The sequence below is a fragment of the Tachypleus tridentatus genome, chromosome 4, assembly GCF_004210375.1.
Source record: "Tachypleus tridentatus isolate NWPU-2018 chromosome 4, ASM421037v1, whole genome shotgun sequence".
In the NCBI taxonomy this organism is placed as follows: Eukaryota; Metazoa; Arthropoda; class Merostomata; order Xiphosura; family Limulidae; genus Tachypleus; species Tachypleus tridentatus.
This window is the reverse complement of record NC_134828.1, coordinates 91,950,443-91,977,107: the sequence shown is the minus strand read 5'-3', so window position 1 is coordinate 91,977,107 and position 26,665 is coordinate 91,950,443. Positions and strand designations below refer to the sequence as shown.

The following is a 26,665-nucleotide window of genomic DNA, read 5'->3' as shown; positions in this document are numbered from 1 at the left end:
CAAACTGGGGTGGTATATATATATAACCGATCAACAAAATTCAAAATTTATTTCAAGAAAGCCTGTATGAAATAATTAAGAATATAGTAGCAAGTTCTTTGGGATGAACAAAAGATAAGTTTAAAAATAGTGTCCCTTAACACTACAAGATAAAAAGACGTAATACCTTTAAGTTATGTAGCTCTAACGTTCTTAACACTTCCTAAAACTCTCAAAATCAATGATAGACCAACAGTATCTAGTTTAGGTACATCTTATGTAAGACAATTATATTTATCCCTGAATATACAGTAAACAATTCCATACAACTTATATAAAAAAATAGAACAAATAAAGTTATAAAATAATAATTTCATTGGCTTCGATTCCCCTCGGTGCACTCAGCAGATAACCCGATCTGGCTTTGCTATAAGAAAACGCACACTAAGGCCTTTAAGAACTGTTCCGTTGGGTGCTTAGGATTGATTTTGTTTTTTTTTAATTTCGCGCAAAGCTAAACGAGGGCTAATCTACGCTAGCCGTCCCTAATTTAGTAGTGTAAGACTAGAGGGAAAGCAACTAGTCGTCACCACCCACCTCCAACCCCAACGTTCTTTTCCCAACGAATAGGGGCATTGACCGTCATATTATAACGCTCCCACGACCGAAAGGGCAAGCATGTTTGGTGCGACGGGGATTCGAACCCGCGACATTCCAATTATAAGTCGAATGCCTTAACCACCTGGTCATGGCGGCTGTAGGGTACTTAGAAATGAAATTAAGAAAACTTCATCGTTAGACGTTACAGAAGTTATCAGTTTAAAAAAAAGTAAAAAAAGAATTTTCTAAGCATTATTTATCAAAGTCAACACCGAACATTACACGTAAGAAGAAGGTGCTGTGTGATTTGTATTTGGATGGAACTGAAAGTGAAGTTTTGATACAATTGGTTTGAAAACAGAAGTTTGGATCAGATCTGTTGATGTCACCTGACAGTATGTGAAAGAAACATTAAAAATATGCTAATTATGTAAATAATTAGAACCTTCTATTAAATTATTAATTTACTTTTTTTGTTAGATGTAGTAGTTACACAAAATGGAAAATAAGTCAAAGGTTACCATTTATGGAAAAGTTCTTTTTGTCTGTGAGCATGTCACCACATCAATAATGGTGTTATACAAAAGCTTAAATATTTCAGTTTTGTATTCGTACTTTTATAGAGTTATAATGTATTCCGAACAAGAATCAGACAGTAAAACATTATTGTTGAAATATGTAACGGTGGATAGAGGTTTGTTTGACACAGAAATCAATGATAATGTAGCTAAAAACTTCATGTAACAGTAGTTTGGTGAATATTTTAAAGTACTTTGTAAAACGCCCTACGCTAGTACAGCGGTATGTCTCCGGATTTACAACGCTAAAATCAGCGGTTTGATTCCCTTCGGTAGGCTGAGCAGATAGCCCTATGTGGCTTTTCTATAAGAAAAACACACACACAGCTTATAAAACTAAAAAACACGGCTTCATTTTACCCTACATACCATGTTCATTTTGTAAAGTTTTAATATTGAAAATACAGCAATAAATAAGGTTAATTAATTATTTATTAAAGTGATTTGTAAATGTGGAAGCATAGACATAGGCCAGACTTAAAGAAACTTAAAATATAGTGAATGAACACGAGAAGAATGTTGAAAATAAAAGCTATTTTCCCATCAACCTAAAAATGTCAGTATGACATGGCACTCAGTCCAGTGGGCAAAATGTCATGGTATTAATTTAACTAAAAATTGTTATACCGGAAACATTCGTGAATCATTAGAAATAATTATATCTGAGAAGAAGAACGTATTAAATAGGCTGTAGGACTGATGTAACAAAATATTTATAGATGTCGTGATATCCCGTAAAAAAAAATTGCATTTAAGATATGATACAAGATATAAATGGTGATCTCTTCTCCTGAAGATGGCATGTTAGAGTCGAAACGTGTAGAGAAAAATGTTGACTGTAGGTCAGTCCCAAATAAAATAGTTTATTGTGTAAGCGAGATGAAACTGTTGTTTTTAGCTGTAGTGTTTTGTATTTAGTTTTATTGTGTTCAAAGTGGCAGAAGGTTTAACCTCAGTTTAACTACTTGTCTGGTTTCCATTTTTTACTGGGGTTTCGCCAGTATGAAACGTAGTTATAATGTTCATTTATTAACCTGTGCAACACTTGAATGTATAACACAATATGGAAGTGTAATATTCTTTGTAATACTGATATGGATAACTCAGTAATGAACTATATTAACCCTTGCAACACTTGAATGGATAATACAATAAAAAAGTGTATTAACCCCTTTGCAACACTTGAATGTCTAACACATTAAGGAAAATGTATTGATCCTTGCAACATTTGAATGGATAAAACATTAAGGGAATTATATTAACCCTTGCAACACTTAAATGGATAACACAATAAGGAACTGTATTAACCCTTTTATCATTTGAATGGATAAAACAACACGGAATTATATTAACCCTTTTATCACTTGAATGGATAACGAAATAAGGAACTGTTTTAAGTCGTACAATACTTGAATGTTTAACACAATAATGAACTGTATTAACTCTTTTGCAATTTGAATGTATAGCACAATACAGAACATTTACTGTTTATCAACAGAAAATACTGCTCTTCCCGTAAACAAGTTTTGGTTGTGATGGATTTGAAGCTAACTGTGATGGATGTGAAGCTAACTGTGATGGATTTGAAGCTAACTGTATCCTAACTTTAAAAACCCTTAAATTGGTAGATACAAATATGAAACCGTAATTATTGTTGTCTGAGGATTTTGATTTCCTTTAAAACGTGTAAACTGAGAACTGTAACTAATTATGTTCCGTCTCCGCTGGTTGTTACCCTCTTACCATTGGTTGAAATCTTCACCTACTAACAGGAACTTTGTCATCATTCATAGGAAGTTGACAGTTGGTATGGAATATTCTTTAACCACTTCCAAATACAATCTTAACAATTGTAAGTATCATCTCACCATTCATTATGAGCATATGCTTACGTCAGAGTTTTTTTTTTGTCTTATGTATAGCTATAGCAAATATTTGTCATAGTTGTAACATTTTAACTATGTGGAAGGTAAACAATGAAATATACATGCTTCTGTAACAATAATTAACTTCTTCGTTCATATTAACTATTTTGCTTTTGAGTGGCTATGCAAATGTACTTGGTCATATCGTTCATTTATTTATCCAAGTGCAGTAACGCCGGTACGTAACTTATTCTAATATGTTTGTTTGTTAAGCACAATTATACAGATTTTATCCATTCCCTTAGATAGTAAAAACAAATTCGATTTTTAGCGTTATGAACCTCATCTAAACAATACACATTAGACATACACCGTTATGATATGTATTCACGGTGTAATGTGTATTACGTAAACAAAAATGTTACCAAGTTTATGTGTTGTTACCATCGAATATATTGCAACCATCTCTACATGAAAATAAATGCGAATTAGACATTTATGTTGATATATATTTTTAAATTAATTGGAAATTAACCCATTTAATTAAATGATCAGTAAGAATCTAAATCCCCATAATATAAAAATCGCGTTTCTACAGAAACCAGTCGTTCATTTATTCCTGTGTTTAGCAACAAAATTACAAGTTGAAAATATTTTTATTTTACACCAGTTTGTGATCTTAAGTTCACTCGATGTTTTTCTAACTTTTATAAATCACAAACTGGTGTTTTCAGAGACACCAATAAATTTTAAGAACAGTTATAAGAAATATTGCTGTTTTTCTTTTGAATAATCCACGTAATACCTACATGGATAATACAATAAGGAACTGTGTTAACCTTTCTAACACTTATATAGATAACACAATAAGGAACTGTATAAACCTTTGTAACACTTGAATAGATAACACAATAAGGAACTATATTAACCCTTCTAACACTTGAATAGATAACACAGTAAGGGATTATATTAGCTCCTTTGTTTCATTTGTACACCTTTTGTAGCTTTCATTGAATTACAAACACAAAATAACATAAATTTACTGACAATTACTTTATCTTTGTAACAAAAACGGTAATTTATTCTAAGAGCTCATGACCTTAGACTAATTGTTATTGTTTTTTAAAGACAGTCCAGTAAATACCTGTTTAAAGGCTGGATTTCTTGAATGATAATAACAAGATGAATGTCAGTATTACCCAATCACATTTAGAACGTGAAGTCTTAAAATAATGACCACTTACTCTAAACCTAGAACAATAACATATTTGTGCATGTACTTGAAAGAAGGTAATTGCAAAAAATTCTAGCGCTTCCAAATGCTCTTGTACATGTAGTTATTGCGCAGTCGTCCAAACTTTAGAGTTGAGATGGCGTGGGCGCATAAAAAAAAATGTGTTGACATAATTAATGAAAACTATCTATTGATTCGCTGGCTTGTGTTAGCTCAGGGATCTTATGGCCCGTGGAAAAAGCACCATCGTACAAGTACTTGCCTCCATTGGTCGAAAGAAGAGCTAAAACCACGTGGAAGAAAGACTAACAGCCACTGACGTCAGGAATGTATTATGATAATAGTAATAGTTGGCCATAAAAGGTAAGACTAATTCCACTAATGCTCATAACCTTACGATTTCAATGAGAGCAGAGAGTAGAGACTTGAGCCAGAGGTAAGAATTCTGACTTGTTATGCATTTCATTCACTGTTGGTAATGAGTGGGTTATGAAAGGTTATTTCATGGTTTCACCCTGTCCAAGGAATTCCTGTCAGGAGTAACATTGTTGGTTCTTTATAAAGAACTATTTTGTCACAATACTCTACTTTCTCATATAAATTCCAAACATTTTTGTATTTGAACTAAAATGATTTTTTTTCTCTCTCTCGGAGAACTGTTTCCAACTAGGAAAATATAAATCTTAGATTTTTGGAGATAAATAACCTTAAAAACAGAGGTTGGTTAGGTTAAATCACAGCACTTATTATAACATCAATACCTTGGACAAGTTAGTATTTCCAACGGCACCATCTAACCTCGTTTCGACCAACACGTTGAGCATCAACATGTTCCCTTTACTCTTACTTTTAACCCATTCAGCTTAGAGATAACATCAGAATATAACACAAGGCAATACCATTGCTCACATGCCCCCGTAACAAACCTCTAATTTCTTATAAACGGGACACTAACATTAAAGATTTATTCGTCGACAGTCAACTTTCCAACAATGTACAACTGTCACCTGATACTCATATTGGTAAGTACAATTATCAGATCAGCAAATGCAAACTGTAACATTTACATTTACCCGGCAATGGACGAAAGTTCTGTAAATTCGTGATTAATTAAAAGTAGTCTTAGAACATAAAAAGTTGCTTCATTTATGTCTAATTATAGAAAAAATAAACACAAAACGCACATAAAAACTGCAAAATGTGAGAGCATGAGACCACAAGTTTACATATATCTCCTCATGGACCCAATAAATTTCGATGCTAAATTTAGTGTGGATTCATCCAAACGAGATTAGGTAGTGGTTAAAAAAAAAAAGCAATTGTGTCCCATAAAAACCACGAAACACGAAATTGAATCTACCTCTTCATAGACTTAATGAATTTCCACCAGCTCTGGTGAAGATCCATACACTTCCTGCGAAGTGATTACATGGACATACAACAGACATTGTTAATATATTTATTTAGATTCTTGCAATTCTATCCCGCGTTCAAGTTTGTCCTTGTGTTTGTTTGTTTGTTTTTTGGAATTTCGCGCAAAGCTACTCGAGGGCTATCTGCGCTAGCCGTCCCTAATTTAGCAGTGTAACACTAGAGGGAAGGCAGCTAGTCATCACCACCCACCGCCAACTATTGAGTTACTCTCTTACCAACGAATTGTGGGATTGACCGTAACATTATAACACCCCCACGGCTGAAAGGGCGAACATGTTTGGTGCGACCGGGATTCGAACCCGCGACCCTCGGATTACGAGTTGAACGCCTTAACACACTTGGATCATGCCGGACCTTGTCCTTGCGTATTTATTTCCTCTCAAAATGTTCCAGTAGTTTGTCATTAACTGACTGTCTAGTTTCTGGCAGGAAAATAGCGTTTGCTCGAAACATTGCCAGGGAAATAAAAATACAACCATAGTTTTTTAAGATGAATTACTTACACAAATATAATTTCTACATATTCTCATTGGTGAAGTTATAAAAAAATTTTATATACTTAGAGAAGAAAGAAGTCTCCATTCCACTGTATTGCTCCATAACTACTAATTTTTGAAGTAGTTGTGTACTTAGCCACAAACCAATTGTGCCAGACAAACGTAATAAGAGTAACATCTGTTTTACAACGAACGTCACGAGGTCATATCTCCACCAGTAAGTGTTTCTCGACTGTTATCAGAGTGATTTATAAGTAAACGCATTGCGACTGACATCAAACGATCCTGTCTGTCGTCTTTAGTGTTTACTGACTGACCTTGTTGGTGTTTTTAGTGCATATCTACACAATAAAACACCCGCACTCCTTTTACCGCATTGTATCGAACCCTGGACTTGACTGATACATATCAAAAGTTCTTATTGTCTCTATTATATGTCTGCCAATAGATATCAGAAGGTTTTATCATGTGTAAGTTATATCCTTTGAGAGAAGTCAGACTTGTTTGTTTTTTGAATTTCGCGCAAAGCTATATAAGGGTTATCTACGCTAGCTGTTTCTAATTTAGCAATATCACAGTAGATGGAAGGTAGCGAGTCATCACCACCCACCTCCAACTATTCTTTCACCAACGAATAGTGAGATTGATGGTCACATTATAATGCCCCTACGTCTGAAAGAGCGATCATGTTTGGTGTAACGTGGATTTGAACCCGCGACCCTCTGATTATAAGACAAGCGCTGTAACTACCTGGCCATGCAGAGCCTAGATGTTAGAAGGTCGTATCTTATGTATATTTACTGACAAATGTCAAATAATCTTATCTTCTGGGCAATATATAGTTTACTTACAGATATTAAAATGTCATAAAGTTTGTTATTAGATCATTTAACATTAAAATCCTAGGTTCAATTCGCCGAAGAGGATACAGTAGATAGTTCATTGTGGTTTTGCTCAAAAATAAACAAGCAAAAAAGTTCTTAAGTTTCGGCCATCAGTGTACAAAATATGGGCATCATTAGCCACAACATTACAAAGTTATTCATATCAATTTCAAAGACAATAACTTTCAATTCATAAGCATCTGTGGTATATTTTAAGAATAATTGCGAGAAAATAAAAACTGTCAAATATTTTCATTTTTTAACAGCTTTGATTTGATAGAGTTAAGTAATTTATTTAGATACACGATACTTTTCAATTTCAGACGTTTCAACTGTATATTTTATTTGCATAAATAATGATAGGTTACTTACTTTACAAGAATATTACTAATCAAGTTAGTTTTCAGGCCCGAGCATGGCCAGGTGGTTAAGGCACTCGACTCGTAATCTGAGTGTCTTGGGTTCTAATTCCCAGCGCACTACTGATGCTTTCCCATTTAGCCTTGGGGGCGTTATAAGTTACGGTCAATCCCACTACTCGTTGGTAAAAGAGTAGTCCAAGAGTTGGCGGTGGACTGCCTTCTCTCTAGTCTTACACTGCTAAATTAGGGACTGTTAGCGCAAATAGTTTTCTTATAGCTTTGCGCGAAATTCAAAAACAAACAAAGAATCTTTTAAATTTTACTTAAAAGATCGACTGATAGCCGCGAGAAATGAAATTTGAAAACCTTTCCTCCAGCGGGAAAAAATCGCGAAAAAGCAACACTTTATTTCGAGTGGGTTCAAGACAACTTAGGCACGTTATTTCATTGTATTTATTACCATCCGGAGTACCTGTTCACTGAACGAAAGTTATGTAAATTCATGGTTAATGAAAAGTTATCTTAGGTAAAGGTGCTTCTCTTAGATATTATTGGAAAAATGCCCGTAGAAACAGCAACACACAAGATGTGAAATTGCAAGTTTTCATGCATCTCTGCATGATTTCAACAAATCTTCATGCCAAATTTGGTAAATATCCGTCAAGAGGAAGCAAAAAACAAACTTAGTTTTCATTGAAAGATTTGAATTAGAGCGAAAAGAAAACTACGAAGTCCAAACCAAAAGACATAAAACAACAGATTCATGAAATAAGTCAGAGCCAATAAAAGAACCTGAATCCAATGTCAACCAAGATAAATCTTAGATTAGGAATTCGTGATGAGAAAATACTGAAATGGACAAAAATAAAATAATAATGCAGCTAGTAAAGTAAAGCTTATGAAAGACCATTTCAAATTACTTGATCTCACAAGCGGTATGCCAGCAAACTTGCAACGCTAGAAACCTGGTTTCCATACCCGTGGTAAGCAGAGTAATTACTTTAAAATATATTGCATTATAGTTGAATTCACTACCAATCTTGAATCTTATCCTCTATCCACTCGTGTATTAAACAATTAGGATTTTCTTTTTTTCATGTGATGAAAAACCTGAGTTTCGGTAATCCGGTTCTTGATTCAGTTTCGGACCCTTGGAGAAGTTCGAGAAATTGAAGATTCTTTTCTTGTCATTGGTTTTTACGGATTTGTGTCGAAGCTCATTAATTGAAGTGACTCGTAAAAAAACGGAACAGAGTTACGGCGGATCTGTTTGCGTTCTTTCAAACCTGATTTATATTGTATCTTTGGAATCAGACACAATGGTACACAATTGTGCTTTGCCCAACAACGGTATCGAAATCCAGTTTCTAGCTTTGTAAGTCCGCAAACATGCTGCTGTGCCACTAGAGAGGGGTCCTGATTCTTGAATGACTTTTACTATAGAATTATTTTCAAGTGGTAAATTGTTACTCAGCCATTAAATAAGTAGTGAGTTGTGATTTAGAAACACTAAAGTTGTCTTTTCCTTTTAGTAGCCTCACACAAGATTGTTTGGTAATGTTTTGCAGCTACAGTTTTAATCAATACTATAAAGTTTAACTAATCTGTTGTTGTTACATTTCACTAATGCTTCGATTTTAATAATTGAAAAATTTTCAAGTTTTTTTAAATTTACAGATAATTTTTCAAAACATATTATAAATATGGTGCCCGGCATGGCCGAGCGCGTAAGGCGTGCGACTCGTAATCCGAGGATCGCGGGTTCGCATCCGCGTCGAGCTAAACATGCTTGTCCTCCCAGCCGTGGGGGCGTTATAATGTTACGGTCAATCCCACTATTCGTTGGTAAAAGAGTAGCCCAAGAGTTGGTGGTGGGTGGTGATGACTAGCCGCCTTCCCTCTAGTCTTACACTGCAAAATTAGGGACGGCTAAGGTTTCTCCTCCTGGTTGGGGGTTGTGCAGTAGGCTAACAATCTGCTCACTTAAAAAACCAGCCTGTTAATGACTCCGCAAGTGATTGCGGCCCTATGTTTCTTCATGGAATCGAGAGGCATAATATTAATAATATTATAATAATTGGAAATACGTGTCCACGAATATACACAGTGGTTACATATAGGTAACCTGTTGTATGCGCAATATTACTTTGAATGAAATCAAAGCATAGTCCAATTAATGTGCCCAAGAACACACAGTGATGACACTTAAGTAATATATTGTTCTTTGTTCAGTATCACTTCGCTCTGCACGGCCAAGTGGTTAAGGCATTTGAGTCGTAATCCGAGAGTCGCGGGTTCGAATCCCCGTCGCACCAACCAGGGTCGCCCTTTTAGCCGTGGTGGCGTTATAATATGATGGTCAATCCCACTATTCCCACTCTTTATAAAAAGAGTAACCCAAGAGTTGGCGGTGGGCAGTGATGACTAGCTGCCTTCCCTCTACAGACGGCTAGCGCAGATAGCCCTCGTATCTATGCGCGAATTTCAAAACAAACCAGACGTGTAAAAACGTGGTATCAACAACGCACCGGAGAATTCCGAACTGTGACTGGATTTCGATAAACTTGAAAATGTAGTAATTACGCCCTTCTACCATATTCTAGTTTAAGCTTTTCAGTATTATCAGCTTACAAAAATATGTCAATTAATATTTTTTTTACGACCGACAGGAGGATTTGATACAGATTAAGTAGCTACCACTAAATGTAATTACTTGGCAGTGGTGAAAAACACGAGAAGGCTTAGGAAAGCTCACTGCATGGAATAACATGCGAAGACCCACATTAATCAACATGCATTCTGAATAATTAAAAATAAATTAAAACAAAGTCTTTGAAATGGAGTAAACAGGAGTTCGTATGTTAATGTTACCCATACATAGGTCTTAAAATTACTCAAATATGCGAATTATATAATTTGCTTTTATTCTGCTTATTTTAAACGTTATATTTTGTAACAATTTACCGAGTTAAAGCGTATAACGTTTAGTATATATTGTCAATATGTAACACAATCTAGTGTGCATTACTAAAACGTCACCAGCTTTAGTGTTCGTTGACAAAAGTAACCAAGTTTAGTGCTTATTGTTATAACGTAACTAAGTGTAGTATACATTGTTAAAATGTAAACGTGTCAAGGTTACCATGTTAAAAGAAAATTAATCTAGTAGTTTTCCTTAAAATGTAACCATCACTAATGTTCTTTATTGAAATATAACAAGGTCGATAATGTTCGTGGCTAAAATGTAACCAGAATAAACATTATTTCCTTGGTATTGTAAACAACGGCTAGCGCACTTTCGAGGGCTTCTGTAGTTATACTGAAAATTACTTCACAAGAAAGATTAATTTTTAAGAGGAAGCATAACTATTTTAATTTCTCACACATAATTTTTAAAAGTTTGTTTGTTTTTGAATTTCGAGCAAAGCTAAGCCGTCCCTAAATTAGCAGCGTAAGACTAGAGAGAAGGCTGTAAGTCATCACCACCCACTATCAAAGAATAATGGGATTGACCGTAATTTTATAACGTCCCCGCGGCTGAAAGGGTGAGCATGTTTGGTGTGACAGGGATTCAAACCCACAACCCTCAGATTACGAGTACAGCGCCCTAACCTAAGTTGGTGGTGGGTGGTGATGACTACCTGTTTTCCCTCTAGTCTTTACTAAATTAGGAACGGCTGGCGCAGATAGCCCTCGTGTAGCTAACCGCGAAATTCAAAACAAACCAAACCAATCAAGATGCTTAAGACGGCGTTACTTGCTGTAACACTTTGTCGTTTGAATTAATAAGGAACTTCAAATCGAGCTTCAAATTGTAGTAGTAAAAGATGTCAGCTAACCTCTGAGCCAACGTGATGTCCAGCATAGAAAGTCTTCTAAATGTTATTTTAGCAAATAATGATAAGAACTATTAAAACAATTTAAATAAATCGGATATATTTGTTTTTCTTTCATTTATTTAACTCAATTACATTCAAAACTGCAAAGAAAATTTGTCAATTTAATATTCCTTTCTTATTTTACTGAAAATATAACTCTGGGATATCATTCATAGCAGTTCCTTATATTATGTGGATATGCTCGTGCATAACCGAGTACTGTGTTTTTAATAAATTATAAAATAATGCTCAAGCACCACAGCTTTCAAATGCTTAAGCACACTTACGTAAAACAGGCTGTAAGCACATCAATTAGATGTTCCTTGTTCATAACATTTACCTCTTGCCAAACATTTTGTCGAAAAGTTTTGAAAACACGATATTCACCACATTTCTTCTCTTGTACTTCAATCATCACAATAATTTCGTTAATTAGAAACTTTTGTATGAAGCCTTAGCCAAACATCAAACGAGAAATTTCTCAGTTTGTAGTCTAATCAGTTAAGTTAAATGGCACGAATCTCATTAGTCTATTTCATGATTCTCAAATTACGACTTACAAAGTTATAACACAGATGTGAGGAACACAGCTAAACTTTGAAAGTAATTCACAACGTGACTTTGTTTAATCAAGGCAAGGATTGTTAGATTATCTGTAGCGATTTTGACTGAGTTGTGAAGGATTTAGTGAAATTCCATTAAAACGTTCAGAGTTCCTTAGGTTTGATTTGTTTTGGATTTCGCTCAAAGCTACTCGAGGGCTATCTGCGCTACCCGTCCCTAATTTAGCAAGATATGACTAGAGGGAAAGCAGCTAAACATTACCATCCACCGCCAACTCTTGGACTACTCTTTTACCTACGAATAGTGGGATTGACCGTCAGTTAATAACGCCTCCACGGCTAATAGGACGAGCATGTTCGGTGTGACAGGGATTCGAACCCGCGACCTTTGGATTACATGGATTAACCACCTGGCCATGCCGAGCCAAGTTCCTTAAGTAAACATATTATTAATAATACATTTCTGTGAGATTATCAAATATACTGTTTCAACACTGTTTCCTTTAGGTAAACACGTTATTATTAACACATTTCTGTGAGACTATGTATGAGAGTATGAAATACACTGTTTCAACACCGTTGTTGAATTAAATGAGAACGTAGTCCAGGAGTACTAAACACAATGGTTCAGTAATATGAAAACCGTTTCAAAAAACGTTTCCTTTTCGATGTTTATTTATCGGATTTTTGGATATTTATAACAAGAGAGAGTCAGGTTCATTAAGACCTCTTCTTCTTGTCAGTGCTATCAGTTTGTTTCTTGTAAGATGTTGGTGTTGAAATACATGCAGGTCGGACAATATTGTACTTGCTCCGACCCCTTTCGGGGCGAATTTTAAAAACGTTACGATTGGTTTGGTTTCTTTTGAATTTCGCGCATCGCTACACTAGGGCTATCTACGCTAGTCATTCCTAATTTAATAGTGAAAAACTAGAAGAAAGATAGCTAGTCAACAGCCCTATCGACCATCAACTGTTGGGCTACTCGTTTACGAACGAAGAGTGAAGTTGACCATTACTCTCTAACGTCTCCACGGCTGATGAGGCGAACACGTTAGTTGATGGGGTTCGAAACCTTCAAAAGTCGCGATTCTAGCTCATTTTAATTTAGTTGTCACCTAATGCTCAAAATAGTTGACATAGATATGTATTTTATTTCCATTCTAACCTTAGTTCCTATTGGTCAGTAAGAGTGTGGCTACATGGAACATAATGGTTTATTGGCTTAGACCTCAATAAATTTACTTTTCGTTTAGTTTTCCGCAAAACTGCACGAGGAACATTTGCGCTAGCGTGCTTAATTTAGAAATATTATAATTTGTGTTTATTTTGTTTTTCTTGCTTTTATTTGTATCATTTTTCTCTTTAGACAGTCATTTTTTATTCAACTATTCTATTCTGTATGATGATTAGGGTACCCGATTAGCAATTTGTGAATTGCAGAGGCTCGAATCTCACAGTCTAACATACTGAAACTTTCAGACGTGGGAGCGTTATAGAGTGATAGTCAATCCCACTTTATTATTTTACTAAAACTTGCAGTTTTCACAGTAAGGAAGGTGTGTTTTAAACATATACAACCTTGCCATCATTCTCAATAAAGTTTTAACTTTAAAGAAGGCTTAAATATTTACATTGGCATTCAATAATACTAAAATTCTCCTTAACGTGGTCCGACCTGGCCAGGTGGTTAGGTCGCTGGACTCGCAGTGTGAGGGTCACGGGTTTCAATCACCATCACACTAAACATGTTCGCCCTTTCAGCTGTGGGGACGTTATAATGTGACGGTCAATCCCACTGTTATTTGGTAAAAGAGTAGCCCAAGAGATGTCGTGTGGGTGGTGCTGATTAACTGCCTTCCCTCCAGACTTCTACTGCTAAATTAGAAAGGGCTAGAGTAGATAGCCCTCGTGTAGCTTTGCGCGAAACCAAACCAAATTCTTTAACGTTAAAACGTGTGTAATTGGGAACGATCGTACCAGTGATCGTAATGTCGTAGTTGCTTAAAAATATTTTACCTTAGTATACAATAATTCAAAACCTGTAACTTGTACTAAAATAATACATACATTCAATAGGTAAATCCAAAACGAAACGTTTAATAGTTATCTTAGTCTAAAGCAATGGTTAAACCTGGGAACACTCAACACTAGAAATTGTAATTGGGAACGATCGTACCAGTGATCGTAATGTCGTAGTTGCTTAAAAATATTTTACCTTAGTATACAATAATTCAAAACCTGTAACTTGTACTAAAATAATACATACATTCAATAGGTAAATCCAAAACGAAACGTTTAATAGTTATCTTAGTCTAAAGCAATGGTTAAACCTGGGAACACTCAACACTAGAAATTCCAGAGCAGTAAGTTTTGCACGAGGTTTAATTATATATGTTTTCTTTTTTTTTTTTACTAGAATTATTAAATATTTAAAACAAGTAAATATATTTCTCATAGGAACTTTAGAATATATTACGGATTAATAAATATTTATTCTTTACGCAACTAGCAAATGTACGAGATGTTAAAAAATAAACAAAGATATACTTTAAACTAAATTCCAATTGTTTGTTCAGCAAACTGGATGGAAATATTGGAAAATTCGTTCACAAATTGCAAAGAAAACTTAAGCTCTGAAATCAAATTACAAGAAAATTGCTTTACGCCATATCGATGTGTTTGCACAAAGAATTAAATATGCCCGATGGAAATCTGGCATGAGATTTTGTTTATCTATCCACGAAGAAGGATACTGATGTGGGGAAGAAAGAAGAGGGAGATAGGGGAAAAAGTACGTTTCTGAGTAATTAGATTTTAAAAATTAAAGCGAGCCTGACAGCAAGACCAGTCGTCTACCTTTAAAGCGCCAAAGCAGAAATCATGAAAAACAAATCAATAATAAACGAGCACAGAAACACCTACGGACATGCTGGTGTTGCTGACGATATTCCGAGTTGAATGGTTCTTTGGAAAGCAGAACCAGTGTCAAAGAAGAGTCAATAAAATATGTATCGTTTTCTCTGAAGAGTATTATATTTGAGATTACACTTCCTTCTTTTTTTCCTAATTTAATGAGTTTTTAGAGAACTAATTTGTCTTAATTTATTGCAAGTTTCGCTTCTTCTCTACTCTACATAAAACATTTTAATTTTTTTTCAGATTTATACTTCATAACAAAGAACTTTTTTTATCATATGTCTTTTTATTGCACGAGTTTCTCGCAAAACTACATAAAGGTTTGTTTGTTTTTGAAATTCGCGCAAAGCTACTCGAGGGCTATAAGCGTATATCCGTCCATATTTTAAACTGGAAGAATAGAAGGACGTTTGCACACAAGAACACCCACCGCCAACTGTTCGAATGCTTTTATATGGCCGAATAGTGGGATTATACCATCAGCATCATGGCGTATTCTTAGCTGTAAGTACGAAAGTTTTTCGGCAAGGGGATACAAACCCTGAACCCTCGAATTTGCAACTCAGTTACATTAGCCATATTCGTCTCCTTATTTTTCAAAATATCTCCATTGCCCAGAACATAATATTGTTTCGTAGAGTGATAATTCGGTCCCTAACTGCTTATGGCAAGACCCTCTCTAACTGTCAAGTCTCGATAACTTTAAAGACAAAACGAATGAAAGAGGAAAGATGTCAAAGAAGTTTGAGTTTATTAAGTTTGAGCTACTGTCATTTTCAATCAAATATTGCGTTTCACAAGAACGAAAACGGCAGCAACTGTTTAGAGACTCACACAAAATAATAACGGATGATTTTATTTACTTAGTTGCACAAGAAATGCAGCCTTGTTTCTCTTAACTAACATTTCTTTTTCCACAGCTTTCAATAGTTCTGAGAAATAAAGTGGCATTTGTGAAACTTTCAAGAGAACTTTCTGAGTTACGTGAGTTTTCACACTGTCGAGAACCGTATTCTACTGATATAGATATTCATATGAACCCTTACATGTACTACCAATATAGAGACAAATATTAAACCATGTACTAACAATATAGAAACAAACATTAATCCATTTCTACCAATATATAAACAAATATGAACCCATGTACTATTAATCTACAAACAAATATGAACCCATGTACTACAAATATATAAACAAACATGAACCCATGTACTATCAGTATAAAAACAAACATGAATCCTTATTCTACCAACATACAAACAAATATGAACCTATATTCTTCCAATATAGAAACAAATACGGACCCGTATTTTACCAATATAAAATCAGATACGAACTCACTTCTAAAAACACAGAAATAAATATACAAACATATATAAACTCATATTACATCAAATATTGTTTGATTTGTTTTGAATTTCGCGCAAAGCTACACGAGGACTGTCTGCGCTAGCTATCTCTAATTTAGCAGTTTTATTGTTGTTCCATAGGGGGAACAGGTGAAAAAAAAATGTGGTAAGAAGTAAAACGAAAAACTTAACTTTTGTTTTGCAGAATTACAATAGTCTGACACTCGTTATTCTCAAATTAGAATAGTCTGACACTCGTTATTCTCAAATTAGAATAGTCTGACACTCGTTATTCTCAAATTAGAATAGTCTGACACTCGTTATTCTCAAATTAGAATAGTCTGGCACTCGTTATTCTCGGATTACAATAGTCTGGCACTCGTTATTCTCGGATTACAATAGTCTGGCACTCGTTATTCTCGGATTACAATAGTCTGGCACTCGTTATTCTCGGATTACAATAGTCTGACATTCGTTATTCTCAAACTTTGAAAGATGAAACAAACGTTTTATTTCTAGTAACATTATTTTAAACAAATGTTACAATATTTCTCCTAAAAATTAAGTGAGTGTGATAAGACGGGACAAAAATGTATCTCAAGACAGCTGGTACGGGTATTAAAATAAAGTGCAGAATACACAACAAACTTTCATGCCACATGAAGATGACCTAAGATGGTCGTAACGTTGTTTCCTACTTTATTTTAATAAATGTTTTTATACCCATACCAGCCGCCTTCAGACATATTTTTACTTCAAGTGGGTTTCTCGTCATCACGAATGTGACGGGAGAAAACAGTATCTATATAAACATAATAGTACTCTCTGTCGTATGTCCACTGACTAGTTCATAGGGTGTGGATGGATCTTCAAAGAATTGTTATGAAGGTTCATTAAGTTTACCAGAAGGTAATACAAATATTCAGTTTACATTTTACAGTTTTTATGGGTTTTGTTCTACCACTACTTCGTTCTATCAATATAGCTTTTCATCAAATTTGGTATGGGGGTTTATTGGGTTTGGTTTGTTTTAAATTTCGCGAAAGCTACACGAGGGATTTCTGCGCTAGCCGTCCCTAATTTAGCAGTGTAAGACATATCTTACCACAAGCCTACAAGACTTAACTAGAATAGTACGGTGAAAGTCGCGGGTTCGAATCCCCGTTGTACCAAATATCCTCGCCTTTTTAGCCGTGGGAGTGTTATAAAGTGATGGTCAACGTCGTTGGTAAAATAGTAGGCCAAGAATTTGGCGGCGGGTGGTGATGACTAGCTGTCTTCCCTCTAGTCTTACACTGCTAAATTAGAGACAGCTAACGCAGATAACCCTCGTGTAGCTTGGCGCGAAATTCAAAAACAAACAAACAAACAAACCGTCCATTCTATAAAGTTTCACTATTTCATCTAATATTTAAATATTCTGTTTAAATTCGTACCATCCTTCCTTTTGATATTATCGGTTTTAAGACATTTATGCAGCTTAAATAAATAAGTATGTATAGATATAAACATAAAACAAGTGTTGTTGTTCTTTATTAGCGTACTTGAAATGATGAAATACAAAATCAGCTGGTCTCCAAGTGCTTCCATTCTTCTATTTGTATTTCTTCTAACTTTGTCACCAGATGTCGTCAAACTAGATCGACCCATAACTCCAGAAGAAAGTATTCGTTATGAGGTAAGTCAAAATTTTCTACACAAACGTATAGTGAATAAAATATATGATTGGTAAATTACGTTGTTTCTTGAATCCACGTTTGACTTCTTTTGTCTTTTTTGTAGTGAATTAAGTTTCTATTGTTATAAAGCAATTACTTTTTTTCTCTTAAAAATTAATGTGATTGTACACTGGATAAGAATATTGCCCATTATTGGGTTGCTTTGTTTATTGTAAAAGGCGAAACTATACCAGGTAAGTATAGGTATTGAAACCTGATATTTAACGTCATAAGCCCGTGGGCTTACCGCTAAGTCACAGAGGAATACAATTTTTTTTAGGATTCACTGTATTAATTAAGTATTAATAACAGAGTACTTATCTACTGATTTAGCTTGTAGCTTTGTATGTATGTTCAGTTAACTCCTCCAATAGTTTTGAAGCTAAAAAACCCAAACTTCGCACGCGCACTCGGGGTAGCTCACAAATGTCCTTATTTATGTGGTGTAACCCCCCAACAAGAGCATTAAAGCCCCTGGAAAGCCAATCAACTGACATTGGATGTTGTGTTATTGGTTACTTTTGAGATCACAAAGGAGCCATATTGGTAACTATATTTATATCTCCGTTCACATAGATCACAAAGGAGCCATATTGGTAACTATATTTATATCCCCGTTCACATGCCAGTGAGCTCGGCATAACCAGGTGGTTATGGCGTTTGACTCTTAATCTGAGAGTCGTGTGTTCGAATCCCCGTCATACCAAATATGCTCGCCCTTTCAGCCGTGGAGGCATTATAATGTGACAGTCAATACCACTATTCGTTAGTAAAAGAGTAGCCCAAGAGGTGGCGGTGGGTGGTGATGACTAGCTGCCTTCCATCTAGTCTTACACTGTTAAATTAGGGGGATAGCTAGTGCAGATAGCCCTCGTGTAGATTTGCGTAAAATTCAAAATAAACAAACAAGCCAGCGAGACCAGTCTTGGTACAGTACCACAACACCAAGTGTTTTCATTTTGGGAAGACCCCCCTTCTCCCCCAAAAGTAGATATGGAAGTAATTGGGATAAAGAAAAGCTTAACAATTCTAACATTAATAAGTATGCAAAACAATATCTTAATAATTCTAACCTTAATAAGTATGTAGAACAATATCTTAATAATTCTAACCTTAATAAGTATGTAGAACAATATCTTAATAATTCTAACCTTAATAAGTATGCAGAACAATATCTTAATAATTCTAACCTTAATAAGTATGTAGAACAATATCTTAATAATTCTAACCTTAATAAGTATGCAGAACAATATCTTAATAATTCTAACCTTAATAAGTATGTAGAACAATATCTTAATAATTCTAACCTTAATAAGTATGTAGAACAATATCGGCTTTTCCATTCGTATTCCAGAAGGGAAACAGAATTATAGTTGTAAAAGAACAATGTAAACAATTTTAATACGTAGCTTGCAACAATGTTATGTCTACAATTAATGAATAATGAACATAGCTTAAGACTTTCATACTGTCAAAAATAAAATAACAAGAATTGGGTTTAACAATGTCTTAACTAACGAGTAACAAAAGTTACCTAAAAACTTCACGTCAGAAACAATTAACCATTAATAAAGGTAAGTTGCAACTTCATTTTAAAAACAACTAACGAATAATAAACGTAACTTAAAAACTTAATCTTACAAAGAATTAATAAATTGTAAATGTTGCTTTTTTTAGTAAAATATTAAAACTGTCATTTTGTTACTTTGACCACAGCAAGAAATATCCAATTCTCCAGAACTGCTAATTACAAAATATTAATTTCATAGTAGTGTTCTAATTGCAGAATATCATATTTCATTTTCACAGCCAATCACTGATGGAGAAACTGAAAATATTATACCTATTAGCCAATCATTATCTGAACAAGCAGAGAACGATAAGCGTACAAGTTCTTTCTTCGGTCTCAGAGGAAAAAAGAATTATTATGATGGCAAGCGAACGAGTCCGTTCTTTGGTTTAAGAGGAAAAAGAGAAGATTTTGACAGTGAGAGAACAAGTCCCTTTTTCAGTCTAAGAGGGAAGAGGGACGATTTTGAAGGAAAAATGGTGAGTCCATTTTTTGGTCTCCGAGGAAGACGGGAGGATTTCGATTATAAGAGAGGAAGTCCCTTTTTTGGCCTCAGAGGAAAAAAGTTTATTGAAGATGATACTATGGAAAAACGGGTTTTTCATGCTTTGCGGGGAAAGAAAGACGATTCCAAAGTCGACAGCTACATTAATGGTTTTAGAAATGCTTATGAAGACTTGTCATCCGAATCACAACTACCCTTCTCTGATGAAAGCAAGCGCGCCGAATCATTTTACGGTCTTCGAGGAAAACGATTTGTCAAAGAGATGGCTTCCACGGTGGTAAGTATTTGTTTGTTTTTGAATTTCGCACAAAACCACACAAGGACTATTTGCACTAACCGTTCCTAATTTAGCAGCTTGTCATCACCACCCACCGCCAACTCTTTTACAAACGGATAGTGGGATTGACTGTTACTTTATAACACTCTCACGCCTGAAATGGCGGGCGTGTTTGGTGTAACGGGGATTCGAACCAGCGACCCTCGGATTAATAGTTGGATGTTGACTAACATTACCATGAAGCTTGAGAGCTTATAACGTAAAAATCCAAGGTTCAATTCCATGTGGTCTACTGACACAGATCTCCCGTTATAAATCCCTGTGCTTCAAATATAAAGGTAATGATTTTAAAACTAGCAACTAACCATCAGCCATGCATTATTATTGGCTGTTATGACAAAGGAGTCCATCATGGTTTTTACACAGGTGTTAAAAGTTTTATTCTGCTATACTTTCTACCCAGTAATTAATATATTTATCTAGACTAATTTTCACAGACTTCAGTGACACCAGATATTTATTCCACATATGGTTATATAAAATCTGGTAATGATGAGTTATATTAATAATAGTCATGTATCATCTACCCACCCATGATCACCTTCTTGGTTGGTGTCTGTGAGCCTGTTGTGGAGTTAAATAGAACAATGGCCTAATAATGGAATCCATGATCTTTATTCACTGGAGGGTACTCAGGTGCTTTAATTACAGTTGGTACTCTGCAATGATACTGAGGATTAGGAATTGTAATATGGCTTTGATTGGAACTACAGAGGTCAATCCCGTGACCAATCTTTAGCGGATGCTTTCTTTTTTCCTTACCATCGAATAGTGGGGTTGATCGTTACATTATAACGCCCCCACGGCTGGGAGGGCGAGCATATTTGGCGCGACGAGGATGCGAACCCTCGACCCTCAGATTACGAGTCGCACGCCTTAACACGCTTGGCCATGCCGGGCCAAATATTTAGACAAGTATCATAAAAATCAGACTTGTATAAACACCCCTTCGAACAAAAACCTTCTTCTAGTTAGAATAATACAACTTTATACTCTAGTAGTGTACGTATATTATTAAACGAGTAAAAGGAATAAATAAAAACATGCAACAAAGGACGATAATAATCACATAACAATCCAATACTATAAAAAAATATTTGTTGTTTTCCTACATCAGGTTACTCATTCATAAATGAGGCTTACCCCATCTTTTTGCTATTCCGTTTCAATAATCCAACATGAACCTGGATTTGATACTTGTTGACTTATATGCAATGTTTTTCGTCACTCGTCGATATTTTCTATGAAGTACCAAGATGAATTTCGAAGAATAACTAACAAAGTATAGAATTTATAAAGTACCCTTTTCTTAACTTTTTGTATTTCATTCTCTCTCTCTGCTTAACTGAAAACGAAAATCTTCCTACCGATATATAATTGCTGTACGCCTGTCATACCAGGTATTTAAAATATTGACTTATTTGACATTTCTTTATAGTTCACTTGTTAAATTCATAAGTAGTGAGCTGTGCGTGTGTGTGTGTGTGTGTTTCGAATAGCAAAGCCACAAAGGGCTATCTGCTCAGCCCACCGAGGGGAATCGAACCCCTAATTTTAGCGTTGTAAATCTGGAGACATACCGCTGTACTAGCGGGAGGTAAATAGTGATCATAAAATAAACCACATCATGACGAAGACGAAAGTGGTGTTTTAACTTGAAGTTATGTTTTGCAAGCGCTTAAAGGCCCGGCATGGCCAAGCACGTTAAGGCGTGCGACTCGTAATCTGAGGGTCGCGGGTTCGCATCCCCGTCGCGCCAAACATGCTCGCCCCTTTTAGCCGTGGGGGCGTTATAATGTGACGGTCAATTCCACTATTCGTTGGTAAAAGAGTAGCTCAAGAGTTGGCGGTGGGTCGTGATGACTAGCTGCCTTCCCTCTAGTCTTACACTGCTAAATTAAGGACAGCTAGCACAGATAGCCCTCGAGTAGTTTTGTGCGAAATTCAAAAACAAACAAACAAGCGCTCAAATCATTCGAATAATATAACAAAAATTAAGTTCTTTATATACCATCAGCAACGAACGTGGATTTTCACCAAAAAATTGTTGGTGAAGAGCAGAAAGTAATTTCCCTAATTGGCAAAACATGGCATCCATGACGTCATAGCCGTACCAGAACTAGATGAACTTAATATGTGTCATAGCATAAATTCATTTGTGCTCAAAATAGGTCGCTATTGATGAAAGAATTTGCTGGCTTATTAAATAATTCGTGATATTATAAATTAAAGTGTGTTACAATCCTCCCTATTTAAAGTTTCTAAGGATATTATATATCAAACTATATTGTTTACTTACATAGCAAGATTAAATAGTGGAACATTTTCAAATGTGATGATTCATGTCTTTCGATTATCTTTAACAAAAAAAACAACAACTTCCAATTATTGTATCTAAGCATAAATATCAATAACGGATTTATTATATATACTTGACACAAAAGAGATATTAAAATAAATACTTGTGTTTCACTTAGATTTTGCTCAGACTGTTTCTTTTTCTCTTTAGCACTGAGGGGAGGAGTTGTGAATCCATGGGAAACTTAAGTCAAACGATAAAGGACATCCCTACTAAATAACAGGCTCTACATCTATGTTTCACTGACAATTGTTTCTCACGTTGTTTAAAACAGAGATCTGTGAGATCATATTCATAATGCACTCGTCTGTTTAAGCAATAGCTTTATGTTTGTAGTCTGAAATAGTTTACCATTTATAGGTCTATCACAAATGAAATACTTCAAATTAGTAACGCGACAGGAGTATTCAGAACAGGTCAACTTCTGTATGTTGGATGACTGATACGAATCACTTGAACAATAAACGTGGCTATACTAAAGCATAATATCAATAAACAGTTTTTATAGTTATAACACTTATGTATCTTTTTTTTCTTTTGTACATACATAAAATCAAATATTTCCTGCTCGCAACATCAGGATTCACAGAAATGCATATTATAAACACGTGGAATGCAAAGATTTGGAGCTTGTCGTTGAATGTGTTATATGTCCTACAATAAGAGCCATACGAGTTCTTATAAATCATAAGAAGGACTTTAATAGAAAAGAAGTAGGAAAGATTTGAACTTGTATAATTAAACTTATAACAATTGGTGTTCATGGCACAGGATGAGTAAAGTCAACTTCATTTGTTCAAAATGGACTAAGCTGTAGTCCAAATCTCTCCACTTGAACTAGTAATATACCATAAGCAAGATACAAAACTAGTATTATGTATATCGTGTCACAACAGAAAGGAAAAACTACTTAGAATATCATAACTGTCAATCCCACTATTCGTTGGTAAAAGAGTAGCCCAAGAGTTGGCGGTGGGTGATGACTAGCTGCCTTCCCTCTAGTCTTACATTACTAATTTAGGAACGGCTTTGGCGCAGATAGCCCTCAGTAGTAGCTTTGCGCGAGTGAAATTCAAAACAAACAAACAATCGTAAACGTTCTTCGAGTGAGAATGCTATTTGGTTTTACAAATTTACTTCAGACAGGCTCTGCTTCTTACGTCATATTTACATGTTACGTGTAAAAGCAAGTCGTTGTTGTTAAACGTTTATGCGACTGTCATGGATATCGACAAACTGCAGTTTGCTCTTTCTCAAAGTTTGTTGTGTATCGAATAAATGAATGGTCTGGAAAATTTCATTCTTAACAGCTTGTTCCGAGAAATACTTACATCTTATATTTCGAGATATTTAGTCATGTAAGACACTGTAGAACATCCAAAAGACAATATTTTCATGACTAAATGCTACTTAATTTAAAAATATACTTGAATTGCAAGACGAACGAAAATTAAGAATTTTAAGAGTTTAAATAAAGGATTTGAAGACACTGGTAGGTTAGTTAATAAACATTTAACTGAATTAAACCACAACAACTACAACAACACAATAACCGCTTGAAATTTTATCTTCCTCGATATGAACAAACAATGTTAAAAACAATTTTTATCCGCATTTATTAACATTAGTTCTCCATTTTAGTACACCAAATACAATACCCTTATGAAGTTTTATCTTCCTCTATATGAACAAACCATGTAAAACACATTTTTTCTCCGCATTTGGTTATATTATTTACATATAATAGCATAAACCAATAACATACTATTATGAAGTTTTATATTCTTGGATGTGGAAAAACGATATTAAGTAAACCTTTCTACACATTTTCTTCACATTATTTAAATATGTTAGCAAAACTAATACAATAACCGCTTGAAGTTTTATCTTTCTGGATATGAAAAATCATGATAAACATTCTTTTGTCCGCATTTATTAACATGATTTACATATATTTGCATAATTAATACAATTAGCTATTGTAGTTTTATCTTTCTGGAGATGGACAAACAATGTTAAACAAACTTCTCTCTGCGTTTATCAACATAATTTACACATATTTGCGTAACCAATACAAATCTCTTCAAATTTTCTTTTATCTACCTGGATATGGACAAACCATGGTAAACATACGTTTTCATCGCAATTATTAATATTATTTCCATATATTATCATAACCAAATACAATACCGTAATGAACTTTTATTTCCTGGATATGGACAATCATGTTAAACACATACTTTTCTACGCGTTTATTAACATATATTTGCATATCTAATACAGTAACTGCTTGAAATTATATCTTCCTGGGTATGAACAAACCACGATAAACAAACTTTTTTTCGTAATTTCGTAACATTGTTTACATATTTTAGCAAAAACCAATACAATACCCTTATAAAGTTCTATCTTCCTGGATACTGACAAACCATGTTAAACAAACGTTTCTTCGCTTTTATTAACATCATTTATCCATATTTGCATAACAGAATACAATAGTCTCTTGAAGTTATTTTTGTATCTACCTGGACATGGACAAACCGTGTCAAACATACTTTTTGTCCGTATTTATTAACATTATTTACATATATTAGCGTAACCAACACAACACCATAATGAAGTTTAACCTTTCGGGATGTGGACAAAGGATATAAAACCAACTTTTTTACGCGTTTTCTTTACATTACTTGCTTACCTTAACTAAATTAATACAACAGCCTTTTCAAGTTTTATCTTCCTGAATAAACAACAAACTATAGTAAATATACTTTCTTACATCTTTTATTAACATTATTTACATATATTAGCGTATTTATGTTTCATCAATAACACAGTTATTTGTATCAGATGTGATATCTTTGGATAGTTATATTCGAATATAGTAAAACGCAAAGATAATTGTCCTGGCATATCTTAAAGAAAAGAGCACTCGATTTCGAATCTCATCACTGGACATGCCCACTCTTTCAGTTAGCACTGGGTGGTACTTACTAACTACCTTCCATCTGGTCTATCGTTTGAGTGTTAGCCTGAACAATTTGGTTTTGTTTGTTTTGAATTTCGAGCAAAGATACACGAGGGTTATTTGCTCTATCCGTCCCTAAATTTGCAGTGTAAGACTAGTTATCACCAACCTCAGCCAACTTGGGCTGCTCTTATTACAAACGAATGGTTGAATTGAGGGTCACATTATAATGTCCCCACGGCTAAAGGAGCGAGCATGTTTGGTATGACGGGATTCGAACCTGCGACTCGGGTTCTTAGTAAAGCGCCTTAACCATCTGGCCATGCCGGGCTCTTCTAGTAGGAATTAAAATTCAAAATCGTTTACGTTTGAATAATAAACTATTTCAATATTCTCCTTAGATCATATATTCTCGTAATTTTTATCAACTTACACAAAGAATCACTATCGAAAACATAATTAAGTAAGTCACAATGCAAAGAGGTTTAGCATTCGAAGTTATACAGACCAACGTAATATTATCAGATAAAAACCCATTACTTTAAGGTTTCCAGGAAATTCCAATAAGTTTTCATGTTTCTTATCCACACCTTACGAAGAACATTTGTTATATGATCGAGTTTTCGTGTCGTAGTTTCACACACATGAAAACTATTTAGAAAAGTAAAATACATCTTTCAAATATTACGCCAAACTTACAAACCTTTCCTTAACACCCAACACGTAGTTAAAATAAATGTATTTTGAAAAGTAACATAATATTCGGATCAGGTGAAGGGTCCTTCATTCCACTACAATCAATCTAGCATCCATTTATTTTCCATAAATGACGATTGATTCAGTTTGAATTGGTTTGTGTTTAAAATGAATATTCATTTTCAGTAAAATTGAAGGTTGTAACAGTTTATCAATAAAACTATTTAATTGTAATGTTTTAATTCCAATTCTTAATCGCCAATCACAATTGGCCCGAACTCACACCTGATCATAATAAAGTTTCGGCACGGCCAAGTGTGTTAAGGCGTTGAACTCGTAATCCGAGGGTCGCGGGTCTGAATCCTGGTCG

At 34.7% G+C, this 26,665-nt stretch overlaps 1 protein-coding gene across 1 annotated transcript in view; it reads left to right on the top strand.

Moving 5' to 3' along the window:
• The first annotated feature begins 4,648 nt into the window (after positions 1 to 4,648).
• The window catches only part of LOC143248163 (uncharacterized), a 23,779-nt gene continuing 1,762 nt past the window's right edge, over positions 4,649 to 26,665 (top strand). The window contains exons 1-3 of the mRNA XM_076496594.1: positions 4,649 to 4,692; positions 17,685 to 17,823; positions 19,673 to 20,215. Of these exons, the coding sequence (XP_076352709.1) occupies positions 4,661 to 4,692; positions 17,685 to 17,823; positions 19,673 to 20,215 (714 nt within the window). The 5' untranslated portion in view covers positions 4,649 to 4,660. The remainder of the gene's footprint in view (positions 4,693 to 17,684; positions 17,824 to 19,672; positions 20,216 to 26,665) is intronic.